Source organism: Fringilla coelebs, assembly GCF_963513975.1.
Source record: "Fringilla coelebs genome assembly, chromosome: 1".
Taxonomy (NCBI): Eukaryota; Metazoa; Chordata; class Aves; order Passeriformes; family Fringillidae; genus Fringilla; species Fringilla coelebs.
Window position 1 is genome coordinate 35,653,180 of NC_140028.1, and position 21,465 is coordinate 35,674,644.

The 21,465-nt window shown below is 40.0% G+C and overlaps 2 protein-coding genes and 1 long non-coding RNA gene across 3 annotated transcripts; 2 read left to right on the forward strand and 1 right to left on the reverse strand.

Moving 5' to 3' along the window:
- Positions 1-2,126: 2,126 nt before the first annotated feature.
- TCF24 (transcription factor 24) lies at positions 2,127-4,947 on the forward strand (the record flags this gene model as incomplete). Its single annotated transcript, XM_084212584.1, has 2 exons — positions 2,127-2,519; positions 4,834-4,947. 2 exons carry the CDS (start codon positions 2,127-2,129, stop codon positions 4,945-4,947), a joined length of 507 nt encoding a protein of 168 aa, XP_084068710.1.
- Positions 4,948-7,485: 2,538 nt separating this feature from the next.
- Positions 7,486-11,967, forward strand: LOC311152519. The gene is made up of 4 exons (XR_014616078.1): positions 7,486-7,607; positions 9,168-9,278; positions 10,092-10,196; positions 10,615-11,967. It is a non-coding gene; the product is annotated as an uncharacterized lncRNA (long non-coding RNA).
- Positions 11,968-11,998: 31 nt separating this feature from the next.
- MCMDC2 (minichromosome maintenance domain containing 2) lies at positions 11,999-21,465 on the reverse strand (the record flags this gene model as incomplete). The annotated part of the gene is made up of 14 exons (XM_084203666.1): positions 11,999-12,172; positions 12,631-12,740; positions 13,280-13,422; positions 14,153-14,329; positions 14,662-14,828; positions 15,138-15,343; positions 16,990-17,221; positions 17,743-17,871; positions 19,119-19,226; positions 19,397-19,519; positions 20,485-20,680; positions 20,997-21,056; positions 21,148-21,278; positions 21,366-21,465. 14 exons carry the CDS (start codon positions 21,463-21,465, stop codon positions 12,006-12,008), a joined length of 2,049 nt encoding a protein of 682 aa, XP_084059792.1. The 3' UTR covers positions 11,999-12,005.

Below are 21,465 nucleotides of genomic sequence, written 5' to 3' on the forward strand. Positions count from 1 at the left end.
GCTGAAATTTTGTACTTTTTTTTCAACAGGGCCAGGATTTTATCTTATACAGATGTGAAGCTCCTAAACCAGAAACTCCTATTTCCAAGGGCACCCTAGGAGATGAGGTTTTTAGGTACATGCATTACTATGTACTGTGTGTCACGCAAAGTAATTTCAGTTCTAAATGTGGTTATACACCAGCACAGCAAAATCAAAGTGTGTGTAAACCAGCCCTAGTCCTGTATTTCAGTAGAGGTGCAGGTATTTTTGCTAACCCAGTCTGTCCCTATCCTTGGGTAATTCAGACTTCTCCAGTAATGGGGGAAGACTTCCTCCTACCACTGGGATTTTGATGTGAGATGGCAGTGAGAAATCCTGCTGTTAAACATAAATTGTTAGATTCTTCTGCCAGTGAAGATCATTGTAATTATCTTAAATGAATGTCTTGATGTCCATTTCCACAATGATGTTTTTTTTTAAACTAAAATGCATTTAGATCTGACTATGCCTTAACACAATGAACAAACACCAACATAAAAGCATATAACAACTTTTTTTTTAAAGTTAGAGGCAATAGCCAATGTAAGGACCATTTTTCAGCCCTCACTCAAGACGAGCTCATGTAGTCTTAATGTAAGATTTATTTTATACTGATCATAAACACTACAATAAAAAGAATAGTGAGATTTTTTCCTTTGGTTTAGAGTTATAATGTGCATAGAATATTTCACAAATAATTTCAGTCTGCTGAAGAGACCATTACATGATAATATTCTGTGAGCCACATTAATAGCAAATTAATCACTATTAATTACCCAAAATAATAACAATAAAAATATCTTCTAAATACCATCAAATTATAGCATTGCAAAAAGGTTTATTTAGAAACCTTTCCTTGTCTTTGATAGAAATCTTTGACCTCACTGTGTGCTTGAAATGCTCTGCAAAATCAAGAGCTAATTCTTGTAAATGTATATATTCAGTCATTTATGTGCATCAATGTTATTTAAACTTTTAATTACAAGGTAGTTGGATGAAATTAAAAGGTTTAATAACTTGTTTCTGCCCTTGTCTAGCCAGGCTGTCACAGGAACAGACGCTCCTAACACGTGAAAACCAAGATCTGGGACACCCACAAGGGCTGCTTGGCTGAGGACAACAGGATCAGGTATTATTCCAGCTAAGAAGTGCTGCACTTTGGGGAATATTGATTGAATTGCATTTTTCTGTGGAACTGAATGAATTAAAGGACTGTAGGTTGTATTACAGGCAGAGCTGACTGACCAGCTTTACAAAAAGCTGAGAAAAGACCTTGAAGTTTTCAGCTTTTCTCTAAACATTTTTTTATGTTTTCAAAAGGTTATTTTGCCCCCCAATGGCCAAAATAAATCTTACAAAATTCTTTTGAAGTTTGAAAATGTAGATGAGAAAGGATAAGCATGCAGTTTCTTTAGTAAGATTAGGAAAGGAGAAGTCAGTTCATGATCCTTTAAAATGCTGGGCCAAATTTTGCCCTTCAAAAACTGAGTCCGTGCTCTGTGTCTTCGCTTACTGATGCATTTGAAAATGATATTTTTCTTTCCATAGTCCACGGAGCACTGATCATCTGTTCATAAAATGATTGCAGCGAAAATAGAAAATATAGAAAAATATAGTGTATATATAGAAAATATACTAACAGTATAGAAAAATATAGTATATATAGAAAATATACTAACAGTTCCACATCCCAAATTATGGAGTTTTAAAAATTGCTTTTAGCCTAATTTTTAGTTGATTATAAATGGAAAACACTGTGGCAGTGCCTCTGGGTGGTGCCTGTTGGGTTTTCTCAGAAGTCATCTCTGGGCTATAAGTGACTCAAAAAAGTTGTTCTGTGTAATACCGCCAAAAAAATCAAATAAAAAAATCATTACAAAGATTTTAACTTCTGTTCTGTACCCCTGGGTGATGCTGAATTCGTAAGCAGCGAGTGGAAAAGCGGCTCACAGAGCTGCATTCCAGCTTTTCCTAGCACAGGCAGTGCCTGGGTTTCTGACCATCCCTGTTTTGAGAACAAGGCAGCTGGCTCCAGCTCACCGCAGCATCTTACTTTAGAGATGCTCTTGTTGCTTGCAGGACCCTCCCTGGCGGGCACGTCACCGATGGACTGTGGGCGCTTAGCAGAGAGCAGCGAGGAGATCTCCAGCCCGGGCGCAGAGCCCGATTCCTCTGCCGGCGGCAGCAATTGCTGCCCGCCGCTGGCGGCCGGGCCGCGGGCCGGGGCCGGGGCCGGGGCCGCTGCCGCTCCGGGCCGCCCCGCCGCCGCCAACGCCGCCCGGGAGCGCAGCCGGGTGCAGACCCTGCGGCACGCCTTCCTCCAGCTGCAAAAGACTCTGCCCTCCGTGCCGCCCGACACCAAGCTCTCCAAGCTGGATGTGCTCCTCCTGGCCACCACCTACATCGCGCACCTCACCCGCAGCCTTCAGGATGAGGAGGAGTCACCGGGAGAGGGCTTGGGCACCCTGCGCGGGGACGGGTACCTCCACCCTGTCAAGGTAGGGAGCTCAGGGACAGCCACCGTCTTCTGTCAGTGAGTGAGTACACTGGCCTTAGACACGTAATTGAAACTAAAGATTTCACGTCCCTGGACCTTGCCTAGAGGTATTACATGGAAATTCTGCCTGGACTAACCACTGTGCCTAGGTCTTAGGGGTCTGATGGAAATATCTTAGAGCTTTGTTCCTCCAGCTTTAGGAGCTTTGCACCAAAATAACAAATCTCATGCAGATCCAAACCTGGTTTTTGGAAACGAAGGGCAGCACCACAGGAGTCCTTGCATCTTCTTGGTCCCTGTGTGGAAACCTTGTTGATCCTGAGGAACCCAGTGGATCCTGCTGTGGAGGGTGTATGTGGTGAGGTGACACTGTCCCAACACTGTCCCACAGTGGTGACCCAGCCACATCTGCCCTGCCAGCCCAGTGCCAACAGCGGTGTTAATTACCAGCCATGTGTTAATTACTGCCATGAAAGTGCTCCACTGAAGCATTTCTCTGGTTGGTACACGTTCTTCCCTTTGTCAGAAAAAAATCACAGCGATGCAGAAGGGATGAGAAGGGGGAACTGCTCTTAGAGAGGACCGGGCTGGAAACTGTTTCCAAATGCAGTGCTCTCTGACTGATGGGGCTCAGACACCGCAGGGTGTTTTCTTTGGCTTTGCTTACAGGGAGTGAGTTAGAGCACTGGGATGTTTTCTTTTCTTTCTAAGAGTCTGAATTCAGAATGATTTAATTAAGATTAATTTGTGAAGTAATCTCTAATTTCTAAAAAGTGCCTAATTCACAGAGAGTTCCTTGTTCACAATGTTGGTTGCTATATTTTAAAGTATGATGTGAATGTAGGCTTCTGAGGCCATTTAAATGATTAGCAGATTCATAAAGAAAGCAAAACCTCCATATCAATTAGAAGATGGCTATAAAATTTAAGTAAAAAAATACTGTGATGTATTTAAAAATAAGTTAAAAATAGCTTCTGTTACTTCCCTCAGTCAGAGTGAAAGGACACTGGTCTCTCATGGTACTTTTTATGCAGCTGCCAACTACTACTGGCAGAAAAATACTTTTAAATAGTTACTGCAGCAGTTAAATGATCCAGATGCCCATTTCCCAGGCTACTGGAAGAGAGTAATGCTGGATTCACTTAAGCAATTAATTTTTTATTAATATATTTGATGAATGTGTCACAGTCAATTCCTAGTATGTGCGTCAAAAACCCCAAAACGCAGGATATGAGACGACTTTTAAAGTCTTTAACTAAGCTGATAGATTAAGCATAGTAAATGCAAATAGTGAGGAAAGTTGAATATTCAAGTACAGTTGTGTGTTCACTGAATGAAAAATATGGCTAATGACTTTGAACTTGGATGGTTTATTAGTGACAAACTCTTAACATCGCACTTGAAATGAAACCGCTTAATGAGCTTATACAGTTTTTCTAAAAAGTGAGGATATGCTGTGCTTTAGGTTTTGAACAGAAGAGCTGAGATTTATCTGCAGTATTATTAAGTGCCCCTTACCCACAGGAAAGGTGGCCAGTCTGTTCCCAAAAGAGTCTTTAAAAATCTGCATTCTTTTGGAACAATATGCTGGCTGCATTTCAGGTATTTTTGCATCCAATGTGTGCAACAAGTTGTCTCTTCAAGCATCCACCTCTTTAATAATGACCTTGGCACAGCAAACAGAGCTGGATGCTCTGTCCCAAGTTCTGGGTGCCCGACTGCAGCCACCTTTACCACAGGGCTGCTTGCAACCTGCTGGGGTTAGAAACTCAAGCTGTCAGAATAAATATTTAACACCAAGACTAACTGATGATTCCAAAAATCAGTGAGTGTAAAGATGAACTGTGTCATCTGAAATAGCTGGAGCTGACAAGAACATGATGCTGAGAGTGCTGAAGACTGCCAAGGTGCAATTACATTAAATTCCCTTAGACTCACAGCCTTCAGCAGCAGCAGGTGTATCCCTGTAGCATCCCTGGTGCCTTGAGAAGGAATTCTTTGTCTTATTCTACTAACAGAACATCTGTGACACAAACTGAGCTTGACTGACTGGCCAGCACGGTGTGGTCCTGTCTGCTGGGGCATGGCAGGCTTGGGAGCTGTGCCTCACAATTAATTGCCAAAGCAAATATCCAGGCTGAGCTCCAAACAAGCTCCAAACATTTTCCATTGAACGACAAAACAGGAACTGTTTGGTGATAGCAAGAGTTTCCTATTTTCTTGTACTGTGATTCCATCAAATCTTTGCTGAGAACTGCAGCTGGAGAGCAGAGATGCTGGGTGTCTCAGTGCTGTGCTTGTCTCCTCTCTTGCAGAAGTGGCCCATGCGTTCCAGGCTGTACATTGGAGCCACGGGAACGTTTCTGACTCACTCGGCACAAGGAGACAGCGCAAGCCATGGGGAAACATCAACATCTTCCCAGATCTAACCTCCCTTCTTGCTTTGAATAAAATGGTTATTTATTACACCTTATATAAATATATATTTAAGTTAAAAAAACAGTATCTACAGACAAACTGCAATTTCTGAAATACTGTTTGTAGAGGAGAAGGAATTGATTCTTAAATGTAATTAATACCTCATTAAGTTGAAGTGACACATCATTGAATGAGGGGGAGCGGGAGGTGGTGACTGCAGCCAGCACCAATCCGAGCAGCAGCAGCAAAGAGCTGCCAGCAGAGTCAAGTATCCTTGTCCTCTCTGGGATAAGTGCTGTGAGGAAAGAGAGGCGGAGTTATGTGCTAATGGCCAAGTACAGGGCAAAACAGGCTTGGGTGAAAAGAGAAGGGCAAGGCTAAAAATAGCAGCTGTAATCCCACATAGACTTTCTCCACTGCTTAAAGCTGATGGCAGAAATCCCCTGACCGCAGCTGTCAGGTCAGGGCTCCAGCCATCAGACAGTCCCACACGTTTGTAGCTATTGCTGGGAATATGGGTGCATGTTCATGGAGTAAAAATGCGCTGAGAGACCTGTCCCTCCTGCACAGTGCTGCAATTTGGGCGCTGCTTGTACCCACCTGCAGGACCGTGCTGCATGTTACAGGCTCAGCCTGGGTTTGCTCCCCCGGCACAACCACGAGTCTGCTCATCACACCACGGCTCATTTCATTTACGGGGTTCACATGTTGGAGCAGGTGAACCCAAAGTGTTGGCTTGTTCACTTAAACATCTGTATTTAGGCAAGAAGAAAGTTGAAACTAAATGCACAAATGTCATCTGTTATATCTGTTCTGTAAAACACTGTACTTCTCATATGGTTTGTTATTGCTGAGGTAAATGTTCTATTAAATATTATTCAGTGAATATACTTTGAGTTGCAAAATCTTATATCAATTTCTTACTGTACACAATAATATTCTACATTTATAGATGCTGTCTTCTTTCTGAAAGCTTCATGGTTTAAATTTAAAACTGTATTTAGAAAAACAAAATTATTAGCCAGAACAACTTTCATAAAAACAGTATGGTAAAATCTGGAGCTCTCAACTGCCCCTGCAGCATTCTGAGATTTTAACAAGATAATATATCTGGAAGGGACAGTATTCAAGAACAGGAAAAAAAAATATTCCTCAGTGTTTTTAAATTCCTTTAAATTGAAAGATTATGACTGCTTAACCAAGAAGCAGGGGGTCAGTTGGACGTCAGGAGGAATTTCTTCAAAGAAAGGGCTGTTAAGCATTGGAATGGGCTGCCTGGCGAGGTGGTGGAGTTACCATTCCTGGAGCTGTTCAAGGAAAGTCAGGAAATGTCACTTAGTAAAGGCTGATCAAATTGACAAGGTGGTGATCAGTCAAAGGTGATCAGTAGTCTTCTCCAACCCAGCTGAATCTGTAAGAATGAAAAATGCTTGAGCAATAAGGGTTAAAAACATGGAAAGTTATGAATGGATGGCACTCCATCTCAGACTCAAGCAAGCTGCAAGACCTGTATCAGTTTCTCATTGTACATGATAATATTCTGAATTTATAGATGTTGTCTCCTTTCTGAAGACTTTAAATTTTAAAATTACTTTTAGGAAAAAAGGAAAACCAAAATACTACCAAGAACAACTTTTGTTAAAAAAATATGGTAAAATTTGGAGCTCTCCACATCCCTTGCAGTAAATACTAAATATTTACCATGCTTTGCAGGCAGCCAGAGAATAAGAGCAGCAAGCACTGTTGCTACTTACTTCAGCTGTATCCCTAAGACTTTTTCAGCATTTTATGAAATTACTACAGGCTTGTAAGAACATGCAAAATTACAACAGCAGTTCTTCAATTAAGAACAGTTCCCTGTATTTATGAGTGGGGATTTTTTTTTTCCCTTGAGACAGATTATTCTGCCTCAGAAGTATGCCTTTCCTTCCAGAAGACACCAGCTTAGGGAACACGCTCCCTTCGACCAGGGCAAGAGCTTTTATCTTATAGAAACTTACACAGCAGGATAACAACAGATCCTCTGAACCTGCCTGCTTCAAACCTGACGTTTGGTTCCAGTGCTACATTTCCTAGGAACAGCTCATATCTTCGTGTACTGAAACACAAGAGTTTGGCATTTAACACTAGGAATATGCACGTGCCCAGGAACACAGCTGTAAAATGTTTACACACTGCTATCAAAAGCTGGCATTCCTCACGGAGGAAGCTAAAAGATCTCGGCAAACTCCGGTCGTTGTCATCACAGCCGTTCCTTTGGAGGGATGGGACAGGTGAACTTCCCGCGGCCACGGCAGAGGCGCTGTCCGTGCAGACCCTGCGGCACACGGAGCGCCACTCCGGGCCGCTCGCAGCCCGAACTCCAGCAGCGCCTGCGGACCCGGATCCTCTCCCTCTCCCTTTCTCTTTTCCTTCTCCTTTCCTTTCCGTTCCCTTTCTTTCCCTTTTCCTTTTCCTTTCCTCTCCTTTTTCCTTTCCCTCCCCACCCGCCCCCCTTCCGCTCTCCCCGTGTCCCGCTGCGCGCGCAGCCGGAAGGCGCCGTGCCCGCCCCGCCCCGCCCCGCCCCGGCGCGCCGCGTACTTAGCGGGATCCCGGGGGCACTCGGCCTTTCCAAGGGGGACGGAACCGGAGCGGCCGCGCCTGCCCGCCTCCAGTCGGGCTGCGTGCCTCGGTGGGTGCTTGGATGGATGCGGCGGGGCCCGGCCGTGTCTGCGGGGGCTCCCCTTGGCGGAGGATCCCGGGTTGGCGAGAGGAGCCCCAGGCGGTGGCTGGGAAGGGGGAATGCCCGGGCGTGGGACGTGCCCGTGCTGATCCGTGGCTTGGGAGCCGTCCCGCCGTGCCCCGGCCTCGGGCGTGGGAGCGGCGGCAGCGGCCGCCGAGTCTGATGAGTACAAATTGAAAAAGGGGAAATTTGGGTTGGGTGTTGGAGGAAATTCTTTACTGTGAGGGTGGCGAGGCCTCTGGAACAGGAAGGCTGTGAGTGCCCCAGGCCTTGGTGGCGTGTATAGCCGGGCTGGATAAGGCCTTGAGCAGTCTGGTCTAGTGGGCGGTGTCCCTGCCCGTGGCAGGAAAGGGCCTGGGACTGGATGATCGCTAAGGTCCGTTCCAGACCTTTAACGTTCTGTGGTGCTGTGATCCCGCCCTGTGGATCCGCAGCGATCCCTGGGATTCCTCAGCCGCCCGACCCCCGCCGTGCTCCTTGGAGGAAGTCCTGCCGCGGCAGTCCAGACATGTGCTCGTCTGAACAGTCGAGTGATTTCTGCCCTTCTCAGAGAAATTAGAAATGCTCCCGGGTGGTTAATGTGAGAAACCGGGATTTTTTGACGTGGCCGGTTAAAGCAATGGCTGTAATCTCAGGAATTGCAGGGATGGTTTCAGGTGCTTTTCTAAACAGCCAAGGGTGTCACTTGAAAGAGGGGTGATTGTCACGCTGCTGTGGCTGTGCCCGTGTTTCCCCTGGGCGCTGGGGTGGTGCGGTTCAGGCTGACACTCCAGCCACACAGGCTGCCCAGGAGAGCCGGTGCCGTGGGAGACCGGGATGGACCTAATTACTGTGTGCCACGTGGTGGTTACTTGGAGCTGTCTCTTGGCTCATCAAGTCTTGAAAGGACTGACAGATTGGACATTTAGAGACACTTGGTTTTGCTGACAGATCGTTTTCATCAGCAAATGCCTGTCAGAATTCACAAGATAAATTACCTTTATTTTCCTTTAGGGAATTGGGCAAGGGCTGTGAGGTGACCCAGACTATGCCCTTTTTTGGGTTATAGGCACAGATCCAAACTGGTGGGGTCTGGCAGGGACAGGGCCCCATGAGTATCAGCAGCCTCTGGGATAATGCTCTCCTGCATTACAGACTGTGGTGTGAGTGCTGACCTCAGTTCAACTGGTGGTAAAACATCAGTGAGTTCCCCAGAGTGTCACATGTGAGCTGGGGTTAAAGGCTGTACCCTGCCAGGGTGCTCCTCTCCCCGAGCCTGGCTGGTCATTAGGAGCATTATACTTGTCCTGCAATTAGTCATTCCTCACACTGGAGCTTGTTGTATGAAAATGGTCATGCCTCTGCTTAACCTTGATCTCAGCTGATGCTCTGTCCCAGGTAGTTACAAGGAGAGCATGGGGTTCATGTTTCTTGGACTGGCTTACTGTTCCCAATGAGATGTTACTGCTTTTTGCTGCTGGCTCAGCAGTGGAGCTCTCTGAATCACTTATCTTCTTTTCACTGTTTTAGGCAGAAAGTGAAGCTCAAGATGAGTTTGTTGCTGGCTTTGGAAATCCTCAGTCTGGACTCTGCCATGCCTTGCAAGCAGAAAGATGCCACGTGAATTCTGGAGCTACAGAAGTAAGTATTTCTTACTGTACTTCAAGATGTTGAGGGAAGCATAATGAAATCCCGATCAAGAGTTCTGAAGCTGTTTAATGGCTTGCAAAGTCCCTTACAGATGGAAAAATGAGAAATTCGATTGTATGTAGGGTTAAGAGATTGAAATCTTAACAAAAGGTACTATGGTAGTTATAATATCTCTTAAGACTTGCTCCCCAGAACCAAGCAGGTGCAATCCAAGAATCCCAAAGGAGTCAAAAGTGAGAGGCTTGTATCAGAGGACCTAGTTTTTAACTGGGGAAACATGACTTCTGATTGGAAGAATTGACGGATGTTAGCTGAAACAGAGAGAATTAAGTGAACAACAGTATGTTCACATCACAATCCATGCTGGCACTTCAGCTGTGTCAATCTTGGAATATATTCCAAAGGGAAAGGTGACTGGTAGTGAGCTTTACCTGTAGAAAGATACTTGATGTCTGGGGCTTGAATGTAAGAGAGGGACCTGCATTTTTGTGCCCAAACAGAGCTGGTTTTCTCTTGGTTGTACTCAGCCTGTTCTGTGCTTAGCAGTTAAAATGAAGACTTTGCTTCAGTTTACGGAAGTACAACTCTTGAGACGAACTTAACCAATTCCCTTGTGTTTAGTACCTGGAAAAAGCAGCCTTACACAGGCCGGAAACTGCTGGCATAGTGATGATGACCCTTTGCCGTTTACCCAACTGAATGTTGTGATGAGCAGTGTTGTATATCTGATGTGCCAGCTAATCAGTAGGATTTTCCACTTTGATTTGCTCCTGTCATTTCTGATTTTATTTCTTTTTTTCCAAGGTTCCATGACATCAGATGACCACCTCCACTGTATTCCAGCTTCGTGTGTGCACATAGGGCCAACAGAAGAGTCCACCCACTTGTAGAAGAGTGGGTGTTTAAGAGGTCAGTTGCTTTTTTACTGTCACATGTGCTCAGGCTCCTACAGGCTGTACTGCCATCCAGGGAAAGCCTGTACTGGCCATGTTGGCTACCATCCTTTCCTTGTGGTACTGCTACAAATCTACCAATTTTCAAGAGCTCATGGGAGAAACTGGGGAAGAAGCAAGGATAAAATGTTGTGCTCTTTCTGCAGAAAACCCCTTAATATTGCTTCTCAAAAATAGTGATTTATAAAGGAATTCTATTTCAGTCTACCCTTAAAGAGTAATATTTCTGGCATAATGATGAGACTTTTGCCGTTTACCCATCTGAATGTTTTTTGATGTGTATCTCAAGATCTGAAATGCCAGTAAGGGTAGTACCTTAGTGTAAGATTAACTGAGGGTACAGGAAACTAACTCATTACTGTTATTGTTCTTAGCTTGAAAACAGCAGCCTGGAATGTGGAGTTCTAATGCATTTGGAAATGCTTCCATTGTCCTTCCTGCTCGTCAGAAATCCTGCTTGGTTCCATAGTACCGCGGGGAGTAGCTGTTCACTGAAAATGAATAATCCTGGAATGAAATTCAGGGTACAGTGTCACTCTAGAAAGATGAGCGGCCTTCTGGGCAGTCTGAGAGCTTAGTATCAATTTTTAAGTGTATCAAATAAATGGATCAAGAGTGAATATGGCAAAGATTAAAATGTGGGAAAATTAGTGCTGTCTAGATGCGTGGTTACAGTGTTAGTAGTGGGTATGAATAAAGTCTTGGATTTCTGTTTACAGTAACTTATTTTTTTTTGTTGAGGCTATGGGAGCAATAGCACTCTGATCCTGCTGGATGACATCCTGGGTAGGAGTAACACAAGCCTTAATTATTCAGCTTGTCCAGATTTGACAGAAAGTCTGGACAATTTTACTGCAACTTTTTATTTAAGATGTATCTCATGGATACAAGGCTTGCTGAGGATTATGCCTAGTGCTGTATCCTTACTAGGAAGATGAAACACAGGAAAGCCCCTAGCTGGGGAACCATAGGGTGCTCCAAACACCACCTCCTACCACATTTTCTTCATTTGTTTTTACAGTGAGGTAGAGCTGAACTTATTGAGCTACCTGCCTACCAGGTTGTCTAATATTCTTTTACCTAACTGTAGCACTCTACTATCCCTTGCAGTCTATATAAAATAATGTGGAAACACTGGGTTTTGCGGATTGTGGGGGTTTGGTGGGTTTCTTATGTGGTTTGTTTTGTAGGCTTTTTTGTTTTGTTTGGGTTTTGGCTGCAGGAGCATCTGGCATCCTTGTCTAATCTTGTGTTGCTGTAGTGTAAAAAAAGACACAGAACATGAAGCAGTATGATAATGCTTTTATACATTTCAAAATCTATACAACATGAGTAAGTAAAGACTGTTGACTTAAACTATGAAAATAAGAGTTTGAATGTTCTTAAAATTCCTTAACCCTTTGGGTGGGTGATACATTTGAAAGGAAGCAAGAAAAACTGCTGAAATGAAACATTAGATTCTGAACTGGTGGTTTAATTTAAAGTTGTAGTCTTATTAAAAATCCTGAATCCTAAATTACTCCTTGCTTAGCTGTAGCCAGGAAGAGAAGTTCTGGTTGGGACTGTATTCTGAAGCCATGGCTTTCCAGGATGAAGACATCCTCTTGCCTTCAAATAACTCACAAAACTTGTTATTCAAGTCCTGTCAGCTATACTTTATTCCTTGGTAAAACATCACTGAACTGTCTTCTGTTTTTAGTAATTTTGAATTTCTAACTAGCCTCTGAAAAAGCCAAAGCCTCAGGCTTTACTTAGAGTGGAGTTTTTACTCTTCATTAGTGTTAATGTGAATTCCTGGGCTATAGGCAGCAATAAACTTCAGCAGTTGATGGTGACACTGCATGAGGTATATATCTCTCTGTTGCAGGGAGTTTTCATCACTGAGGTCAAATGGAAATACAGGATTTGGTGCTACACATAGTGCAGATGTGCCTAGGCAAAGAAGAAATTAAGCTGTAAGACTTTATATTTGCCAAATTTTTGAGCTGTGATGCAAATTACTTAGTAATACAATCCTAGATCATAATTCTTACCTTGCTTCCAATCTGTGTGTGAAAAAATGACTGATGCTTAATAAACAAAAAAAGTCCAATGTTTTTTGCTTCCCCAGGGAGGGAAATCTGTCCTTAGTTTAACCTGAGCCAGTGTTAGAAGTGCAGTGCCTTAAATAAACCAGTATGAAAGACAGACTTGGTGCTGGCCTGTGGCCTCATTACATACAGCACTGAGACAAACTGACAGACTTCTCCAGTGCCAGTCTTCAGCAGTGGAAGTTCTGGATTTTGATTTGAAGTTACCTGCTATTGCAATGAATGGATGTAGAATTTTTTCAGACTGACAGATGTGACAGTAATGCACCCAAGCCTAAGGAATTGTTGTGCATTATTTACCATGTTTTAGGGTCAGCGATGACTCAAGCAACAAGACGGCAATCACTGCATCTTCCTCAAGTACTCTCTGTCTTAAGCTGAGCTTGGCATGAGCCTTAGCCAGTGAAATCCTAAGAGATCAATATAAGCATGTCAGAAATAAAAAATAACTGCAAGCATTAATGTGTATTTCCCTGTATCAATGTGTATTTCCCTGTATCAAGGACTTGTGTAAATTAAAAGTTAACACTGGAGTGGTTTTTTTCATACTTCAGCTGTGCAGTTACACTTACCACTGACAACATACATATTATGCATGAACTTTTTGTGCTAAAAAGTGGAACTTGGCATGTTATCCTTTAATACTTTTTTTGCTCTCATAATAAAGCTGTACATATTTAAATTCCTTTTTTTTCCTAGATAGCTTTAATAATGATATGTATTGTAAGTAGCTGGGGTTTTTGTTTTTTTTTTTTTTGCCTGGCAAAGTTGTTTGAACTTGGGTTTCTTTTAGCAGTGTCAATATATAAAATAAATGGCATTCATAAATAATAAGTAAGATTATTTATGCTTGAACTTTTTAAAACATGAGTCTTATGTAGCTTTTTATCAAACAAGCTCCTGAGCAGATTAGTACAATTTCTCTTTGAAAAGGAAAAGTAGGACATACAGAATTTTTAGAGCAGAGGCTGATAATGTTGATCCATGAATGGAATCTCTTCTCACCCTGCGACTTGCAAGATAATAGCCCTGAATGAGACTTTCTGCTTCTGAACTCAGTTCAACATGAAGATTCCTAGCAAACAAAATAAACTAGAGAGAGGGCATGAACTTTAAATATTTAACACAGAAATAAGGAATTGACTTTTTTTCACACCTAATATAGCAGTGCCATAATAATAGAGGCTGGACAATATATTCTACAAATAGCTTTACTAGTAAAGACAGTTGTATATTTGGCTGTACTGAATAAGAAAAATATGAAGGATAATAAGGACACATCTTGGATAGTAAACAAAATTATAGAATGGTTTGGGTTGGAAGGGACCTTTAGGTTATCCCATTCTAACTTTACTCCAATGGACTCCCGCACTCCGTTGGAACTCTGGTTCCAACTTTACTTTCCAGTAGATCAGGTTGCTCAGAGCCCCATCCAGCCTAGCCTTGAACACTTCCTTAGGGGAATCATGTGTTCGTTATGCTACAGATACTGACAATTTCATTAGAATGGAATATTAACTTCTACTACTGGTTGTAAACTTTTTGATCAAAAACTGATATTGGAGATCTGTTCTCGTATGAATGTTAACTTAGTATGTTTTCCAGAAACACTCTCAAACTGTGTTTATTATACTGACCCTTTTCAAGATCTGAAGCTGCTTTTGTTAATGATCCTAATAGTGCTAGTGGAAATATGGTGGGAGAAAGGGCAGAAAGTGAATATTAAAAGTAAGCAGACAGCAGAGAGAACTTTCTGATGCCAAACCCAGTATGATACTCACAATTATAATGCATTTCTAAATTATAGTGTATAATTTGTTACCTCCTCGTAGTCCTGTGTTCTGAATTGCTGTGAAGCTTTGTACAGCATGGCTTCAGGATTAATGGCTTTTTTCAAGGTATGATGTACAACAGGAGAAGACAGGCGACAGGAAGGAAATTCATTGTAGATCAAGAGCCCAAAACCGTCTACAAGGTTAACTGGAATCAAACTCACATCCTAAAGAAAAGATCCATAGAAAGAAAACATCTTTATCTTGGCTTTTGACTTGTAGAAGCATCATGGTGTTTTATATCTGAAACATCCTATATCCACTTACACTGCAAGATTATCTAATGAATTACCTGTACTACTTGGTAAAATGTTGTTTGAATGACACCTACTTTTTTGGAAAGCTACCTCATGTTAGAAGATACTGATTTAAAGTTACTTAAGTTGTGACTTTCTGGGAACGACTAACAAGTTTTATTGTTTTCATTATTTTATTGGTGGAAATAAACAGCAGTGCCAGCTATAGCACAGTTACTCTCAGAACAAGGCATGTGCTTTACCATCTGTCCAATTAGAAAGTTCTCCTTTTGTATATGTTTCTTTGAGGAAGAGTCCACATCTACAAAGGACCAAAAGTTGGTCTGAACTGAAACAGTGACTTGTTGGTCAGCCTCTTCTCCATATTTCTTCCCAGGAATAAATACAGTTGTTGTTCTGCTCTCTAGCACTAGGATAAGACAAAATTCATCAGTTACATGATGGATTTAGCTTAGCTATAAATTGTAGTCCCACACACATCTGAAATCAGTCATGATTATGATTTTGCTGAATTGTTATGATTAATGGATGTCTGTAGCGTAGCAGATAAAAATTTACAGGACCTTGGCTTTTTTGTTCTTGTGTCTTACACAGACCCATTAAAAAGAGCATACAGATTTTTGCAGCATTTGAGGGCCATAAGCTAGGAACAAACCTAGCCTTGAATTTGCATCTTTGTTTACTTCTGTTTCCTCATTTATTAGGAGTGGGAAATTACCAGACTGTAGAAGTTCAAGTTTATCCTTTTTGTATGAACTTAAGTCTCCTATGTAACAGATGCCACCCTTGGCCAGCACAGCGCTGCAGGCTTGAATACTGGCACTTCCAGTTCCGTGTTTATCTTTGGACACACAAGGAAAAAGGTCACTGGAAGGTGGGTGTCGTATGCCACGAGGCAGAAGACATAAACTGTAATTCAGAAGCCTGGAGGATTAAATAATTCTGTCAGTCATAAATTTTTAAATTACTAACTTCTAAAAAAACTTGATAAGTATTAAGACTCACTTAAAAAACAAGAACAAATAAATCCCTAACATGAAACAAGCATCAAAACTAACTGTTTAAATGCAAAAGGTTCAAGCCTGCTTTCTAACAGCTGTCATCAAGACACTACTACTTATGGATTAAACATGAGGCACATCATGGGTTGCAGAAGTAAATCCTAGGATATCAAAGATGTCTCGTAATTGAACCCCACATTGTTAACACCTCTTTCTATTCTACAGAAACTTTTCCAGTGATTTTAAAGTTTAGAGGATTAGTAATTCTGACCATCTGGGAAAAATGAAAAGGCTGGAACTTGTAAGCTCTGCTTTCCTGAGTTACACACTCCCCTCCAATTATTTTGGAGAAAGAGGGTATAAAAAATCTTTTTCATCCCCTGCATTATGTTCTTTGGCACAGAGAGGTTGCAAATTGTCTGTCTGGTTCCACAATCAAAGCATCTCAATGATTTTAAGATGTCAGAGCATGGTTTGCCCCACTATTATGACCTGGGAGAAAATTACCTAGTAAAAATTAGTAAGAATTAGTAAATTGGGTATTGCAGCAATGGAAATATGTAGGAAATGCCTACTCTGACAGGCTGCTGATAGTCAATACTGTGCAATGCAAGATATTACAAATTACAATATTGATCATGATTTACAGTGTGCAACTGTTTTATTATCAACCAGATGTTTTGATTCTTAAAACACAAAACTGCTGTTTCTCTTAAGAAATCTTAATCTTAACCTGTAAAAAAAGAAATCTTGCAGTTCATGTTTTTAAAAATTTGAACTAATTCCTACAACTAAATTTTTAAAAGGTCAAAGTTTAGGATTTTTTTCACAACAAAAAATATTAGTGAATTGGTTATATAACTTCCAAATGAAAATAAAATTCATGCCCCTTTCATAGTTCTTAAGTTATGAAAGGAGATAGTGATTTTGCTTAACTTAATGTAAATCTGAGCATATTGTACTTTTCTGCAGGGTATGTAAGATTGTGTCAACAGTTTATTGTTGCATGAATAGGTAAATACATAAAATGCATAGTGAAAAATATTTAAAGGCAACAAGCCGATTTATGATTATGTATAAAGATGCATGTGAGTTCTGATACCTTATTTGAATGTTTTTTTATGAAAAAGAGATAAAAAAGGAAGCATCTATTTATACGCTGCTCAAAAGGCCCGTAGCTAGGAAGCAGTGATGAGAGAGCTTACATTGACACAAGGTTTGAGAAGTTCAGCCCTTTTTTTTGTTACCAGCTTCTGGGACAGCCTTCAGTTTTGATTTTAGAGGAATGAGCTTTTATCTGAACTCTGCAAAACAGTGCTAGTGTTAAATTTTTACTGTAATCTTGCAAGAGTTTTCAAAAGTTTTATAATTAATGAAGTTCTGATCTAGAGTTACCATGTGAAAGAAAAATGTCCAAGGGATAAAAATTGAGTATTTAACTAAGTTGGAGCCTTGTATATTCTTTTAAAATAAAGTCTGCAGCTTTTCATATAAGACCAATCCTATTATCTTTAAAAATACTAGATTTTAAATTCTAATTTCTGTGGGGAAAAAAGGAAATCTCTTTACCTGTCAATTACTAGTGGGTCACTTGTCATAATCAAGAGATCCAGATAATCTGCATTTTCTTTTTCACATGTCTGTACTAGACTCAGCAATATTGCAAGTTTAAGAGTATTGTAAGTGCCTGGTGGAACAACTTGAGAAGCAAAGATGTTGGCCAGGACAGCAGTAAACCTCCAGCATGAACTTGAAGTGAGTGAGAGCAGATACTTGAAATTGTCACTGACAAAAGAAGGCTCTAAATGGAAACAAAGTACAGGTGAACAAACACATTAAAGAGACCTATGCAGGTAAGTTAGAACAAATCACCATTGGAGTCATGATACAAAAACATACTAAGAACAAATACATCTTTATATTAAGCACAAATTCAGAATGTAAGCATCTGACACTGTTAATTTTACTTCTAAAAAGGTGGCAGACATGATCTGTTAGAATTGATGCAGTAAGAAAGGAAAAACAAACTGAAATATCAGGTTAATTTTATATGATTACAAAGTACTTTGCAATGGATAGGAGAAGATGGAAAGAGAAGCTGAAGAACTACTAGATAATTAGGGAGTTTCTCAATGCATGGAAATCAGGCAAAAGCAGATACTCTCAAATAACAGCAAGTACACATTTCAGGCTGTAAGAGGACAGTCCCTGAGTGGTTTTGCACTCTGGACCTTTAGTTAATAAAAAACTGAACCCATTATCAAGATTTTTTTCCAGGAGGTTTTCCAGGGTATAAGTCAATTTTTAATGGAACTTTCTTACCGTTTGGTTTGTAGAGCTGTACACTATTGACTTCTATACATGCAGTCATTTGTAGGCCATTTTGTACACAAGCTGGAATTCCTATAATCCTGTAGTGGTTTCCTATTGTCATTTTATTGGCCAGTTCATCTGCAAATAATAAAAAAACTAAGTGCAGGGGGGCAAAGCTACAGATATGTTAGAGCATAGAAACAGTTTTGAAGACATGGTCAGAAAACTACGCATTCTGAATGTTTGCTTTTATGATTTAACATTGGCACAAACAGCTAGAGGCCAGATTGATAATGGACTAGAATAAAATGAAACATACAATTTTAATTATTTAGTGCAAAAGATAAGGAAGGCACAGTAGGTTAGGGAGAATAGATTTCATGATAAAGAAAATGGACAATGCATTTAGTCCTGCATTGAAAAGAAAATGAATAGTTTTGCAAGTATATTTCCTACTCTGAAGTTTGTGGCATTACCACTATTATAAAATGTCAGAGAAAAAACCCAACACAATAATAAGGAGAGACAAACTACAGAGATTTCAAAAAGACCCACAAATAGCTCTGTGAACCTTAATATTTTTGTGCACCTTAGGAAACCAAATCCCACTTATTTTTTGAAAATGAGAATTAGATTCAACCAGATCTCAATCTCAGCCTGAGAAACACTGTAACCACATTGATCACTAGAGCCAGCAGACATTTACTGCACACAACTCTCAGTATCTTGACCATAGATTGTTCTATAAATTTTTAATATAATTTTAGTACTACTAGTTCTTTCTACTTAGTTTTCAATAAATGAACCATATAATTCCCTAGACTTTTGGAATGGATGAGGATTTTTTGTTGCTTGTCTGTGTGTTTGTTTGGGATATTTTTAAGAATTAATGGAAGTATGTTGCTGAGTTGTGATTTTAGTTGGATATTAACATTAGAAATCGTTTAATGTTTGTGGTGGATGGTAGTGGTAGTAGAAGCCAAAAATCCTGATGGAGTCTGGAAAACAGCTAGATTGAGTAAGGATGTTAAATATACATGAAGTCAGTACAGAACAGCATGACAAAAGGAAGTAGAAAGGAGGTAAAAACAAGCAACAGTTATAATAAGACACTGCTAAGCTGGGCAGGGGATGTTAATTAAATGGAGGTGTAAAAGTGACACAAGAATTTTGCTATGTACACTCTGCAATCACCTGTGCACACTGCTTTGTCACCTAGCTACTTTTTATAAAATTAAGGGGGGAGTACAGAAAGAACTGCAATATAAATAATGACTTTCACCATTTTAGCAAAAAAACCACCAAAACAATGCAGCTACAATTGCAAACGATTCTTATAGATCAATTCTAAAACATTTTTGACAGAACTCCAAAGTTCAGCTTACCTCTCAAGAACAATGTAAATGCCTGAATCCTGAAATGTGATTTATCAATGGAATATCCTTTCAAAGCATTCAGAATTTGAGCATCAATCATTTCAACTATTTGTTTATCTTTCAAAACAAAGGCAAAAAACCACGTTAATTCTCTTTTTAAAAGACATCTCTTTTTAAAAGACTGGTGTATTTTAAGTGAGCTTTTTCTACTTAAATATTTTGTTTACTTATTATATAATAGAAGTAGGAAACTACCAGATCCAAAAGTAAGATTACATAGATCCTACCACCAAGTACTCTAAATTTCATGTCTTCCTGCAGTGGTGAAGAACACAAGCTACACACAAAATCAGTCCTCACTGTAGCAGACTCTGTAGCTCCAGGACAATGCACTCTGATGCACCTAAACCCTAAAAAAAAGGTAATAATTCTCCAACCATTTAAAAGGAAGGCATAGTTCTAGTTTTAAATTTCCCATGGAGAACAGAAGCAATTAAAATACTGGACGGTGAAATTCTAAATTTATTATGTGTTTCTTCAGATGAGCCTCCCTTACATATGCAACTAAAATAACCCATCTGATTTATTGTGTTTGGCCACGAGATGGCAGTTTCCCACTGCACATTCCCAAGATGAACAGCTTGGCTGGGCTTTCTTGAGGAGTGAGCCACTGCGGCTTCTGCCTGGCGTGGGAATGACATGGGATATGGATAGTCACTATTAGAGATATGTGTCCTCATAAAGATGTCTGTGTGACTTAAACTGCAGTCTCCAAACTCTGGGATTTTGCATCTCTTCTGTAACTGTATGGTCTCTTGCAGAAGAAGCAAAAAAACAGCCTTAAAAGCCCTTAAGGCCTCTCTCTGCAATGGGACAAGCAGTTCAGTAATACTACCCAAAGTAGTAGTTCCACAGAAGTCAACTACTCATCAAAGCATCACTTGTTCTATGCTAGGAGCTTTTGCCAGCCACTTAAGCATATTGTCCTGTGCTATTTTTTTATAGACAAACAGTTTCCAAGAAAAAGGTATGTTACTAGTTTAGCTTATTTACTTTTGAGATATTTTATTGTTATTTAAGATATTAAATATTTCCAAGTTACACAGGTGACTTATGTTTTTTCCTGTAAACTATCTTCAGCATTAGAAAAAGAGATTGCTGGCATAGCTGTTCTTCCAAAACATTTAATAATGCTGAGCAAATCCACTCCTTTCAATTAACAAAAATCCTACTGTATTCATTACAAAAATGTATGCATATGCAATAAAACTATACAGGAAAATACCTTTGTTAGGCTAGGTTTTTAATGTCTTATTACCAAATTTATTTAAAAGCTTTTGAAATAGTACTTATTAATTTTTATATTTTTTACTACCTTCAGAGAATGGACAGGTTTCCTCAGTACAAAGAAATCTTGCTCCTTGTGTGTATTTTGTTACAGTTCCCATTGCAATCACTATTCCTTCAGACATATAAAATCTCTGAGATGTGTAATTAAAAGGATATGCAGAAAGACTCAGAACATAACTTGGTAAAGGTGGCAGATGGGTTGGTTTCAGCAATATACTGATCTAGCAAGAGACACAATAGCATTAACATAAGAACATATTTTTATTTAAAACTGCTTTAGTTTTTATGGACAAACACACAATGTGACACATAACTTAAAAACTTTCAGAAACACATGAAGAGTAACTAGGTTTCATATTAATTTATCTCACAATTGCAATGTGGTAGGGTGAGACTTCCAGCTATTTTTAATTATTATTAATTTAAATAATACTGCAACCAAAGGGAAAATGAAAATCTAATACAACAATATTTGCTAATATTTCATTATACTTAGAAGATTCAAGATCTAAATGGAGAAAACCAATGCAGACTCACCTGGGCTTCTGTCTGCAATTGTTCAATTAATGATAATGTCTTAATAGCTACGAAGCATACCTGTGATGAAAAAATAACTTCACTTAAGAAAGGAAAATCTTGTTAAAATTCAGATGATGCACTTTTGCCTACTCATCTGTTATACACTTACTGACTGAAAAATCTGTGCAGCTTGTAGGGGATTATGAAGAATATAGTTTCCAAGAGTTGCATCCAATTCAGCAATGTCAGAAGGATTAATTGAAATAATGAAACGATAAACAGCATAACTTTGTTTTGAGTCTGTAAGAACAAAAAGTTATTTTAAAATAATGGATTTGTTAACATAAGTTTATGCATCAATTCAACATACTATGTATTGAGTAATACCATTATATTTTTTGCAATCATGCACAAATTTCTGAAGGCCACCACTTCTGTCAAGGTAGACAAGGACAACTTCCCTCATTTTCTGTATTTCAGGATCCAT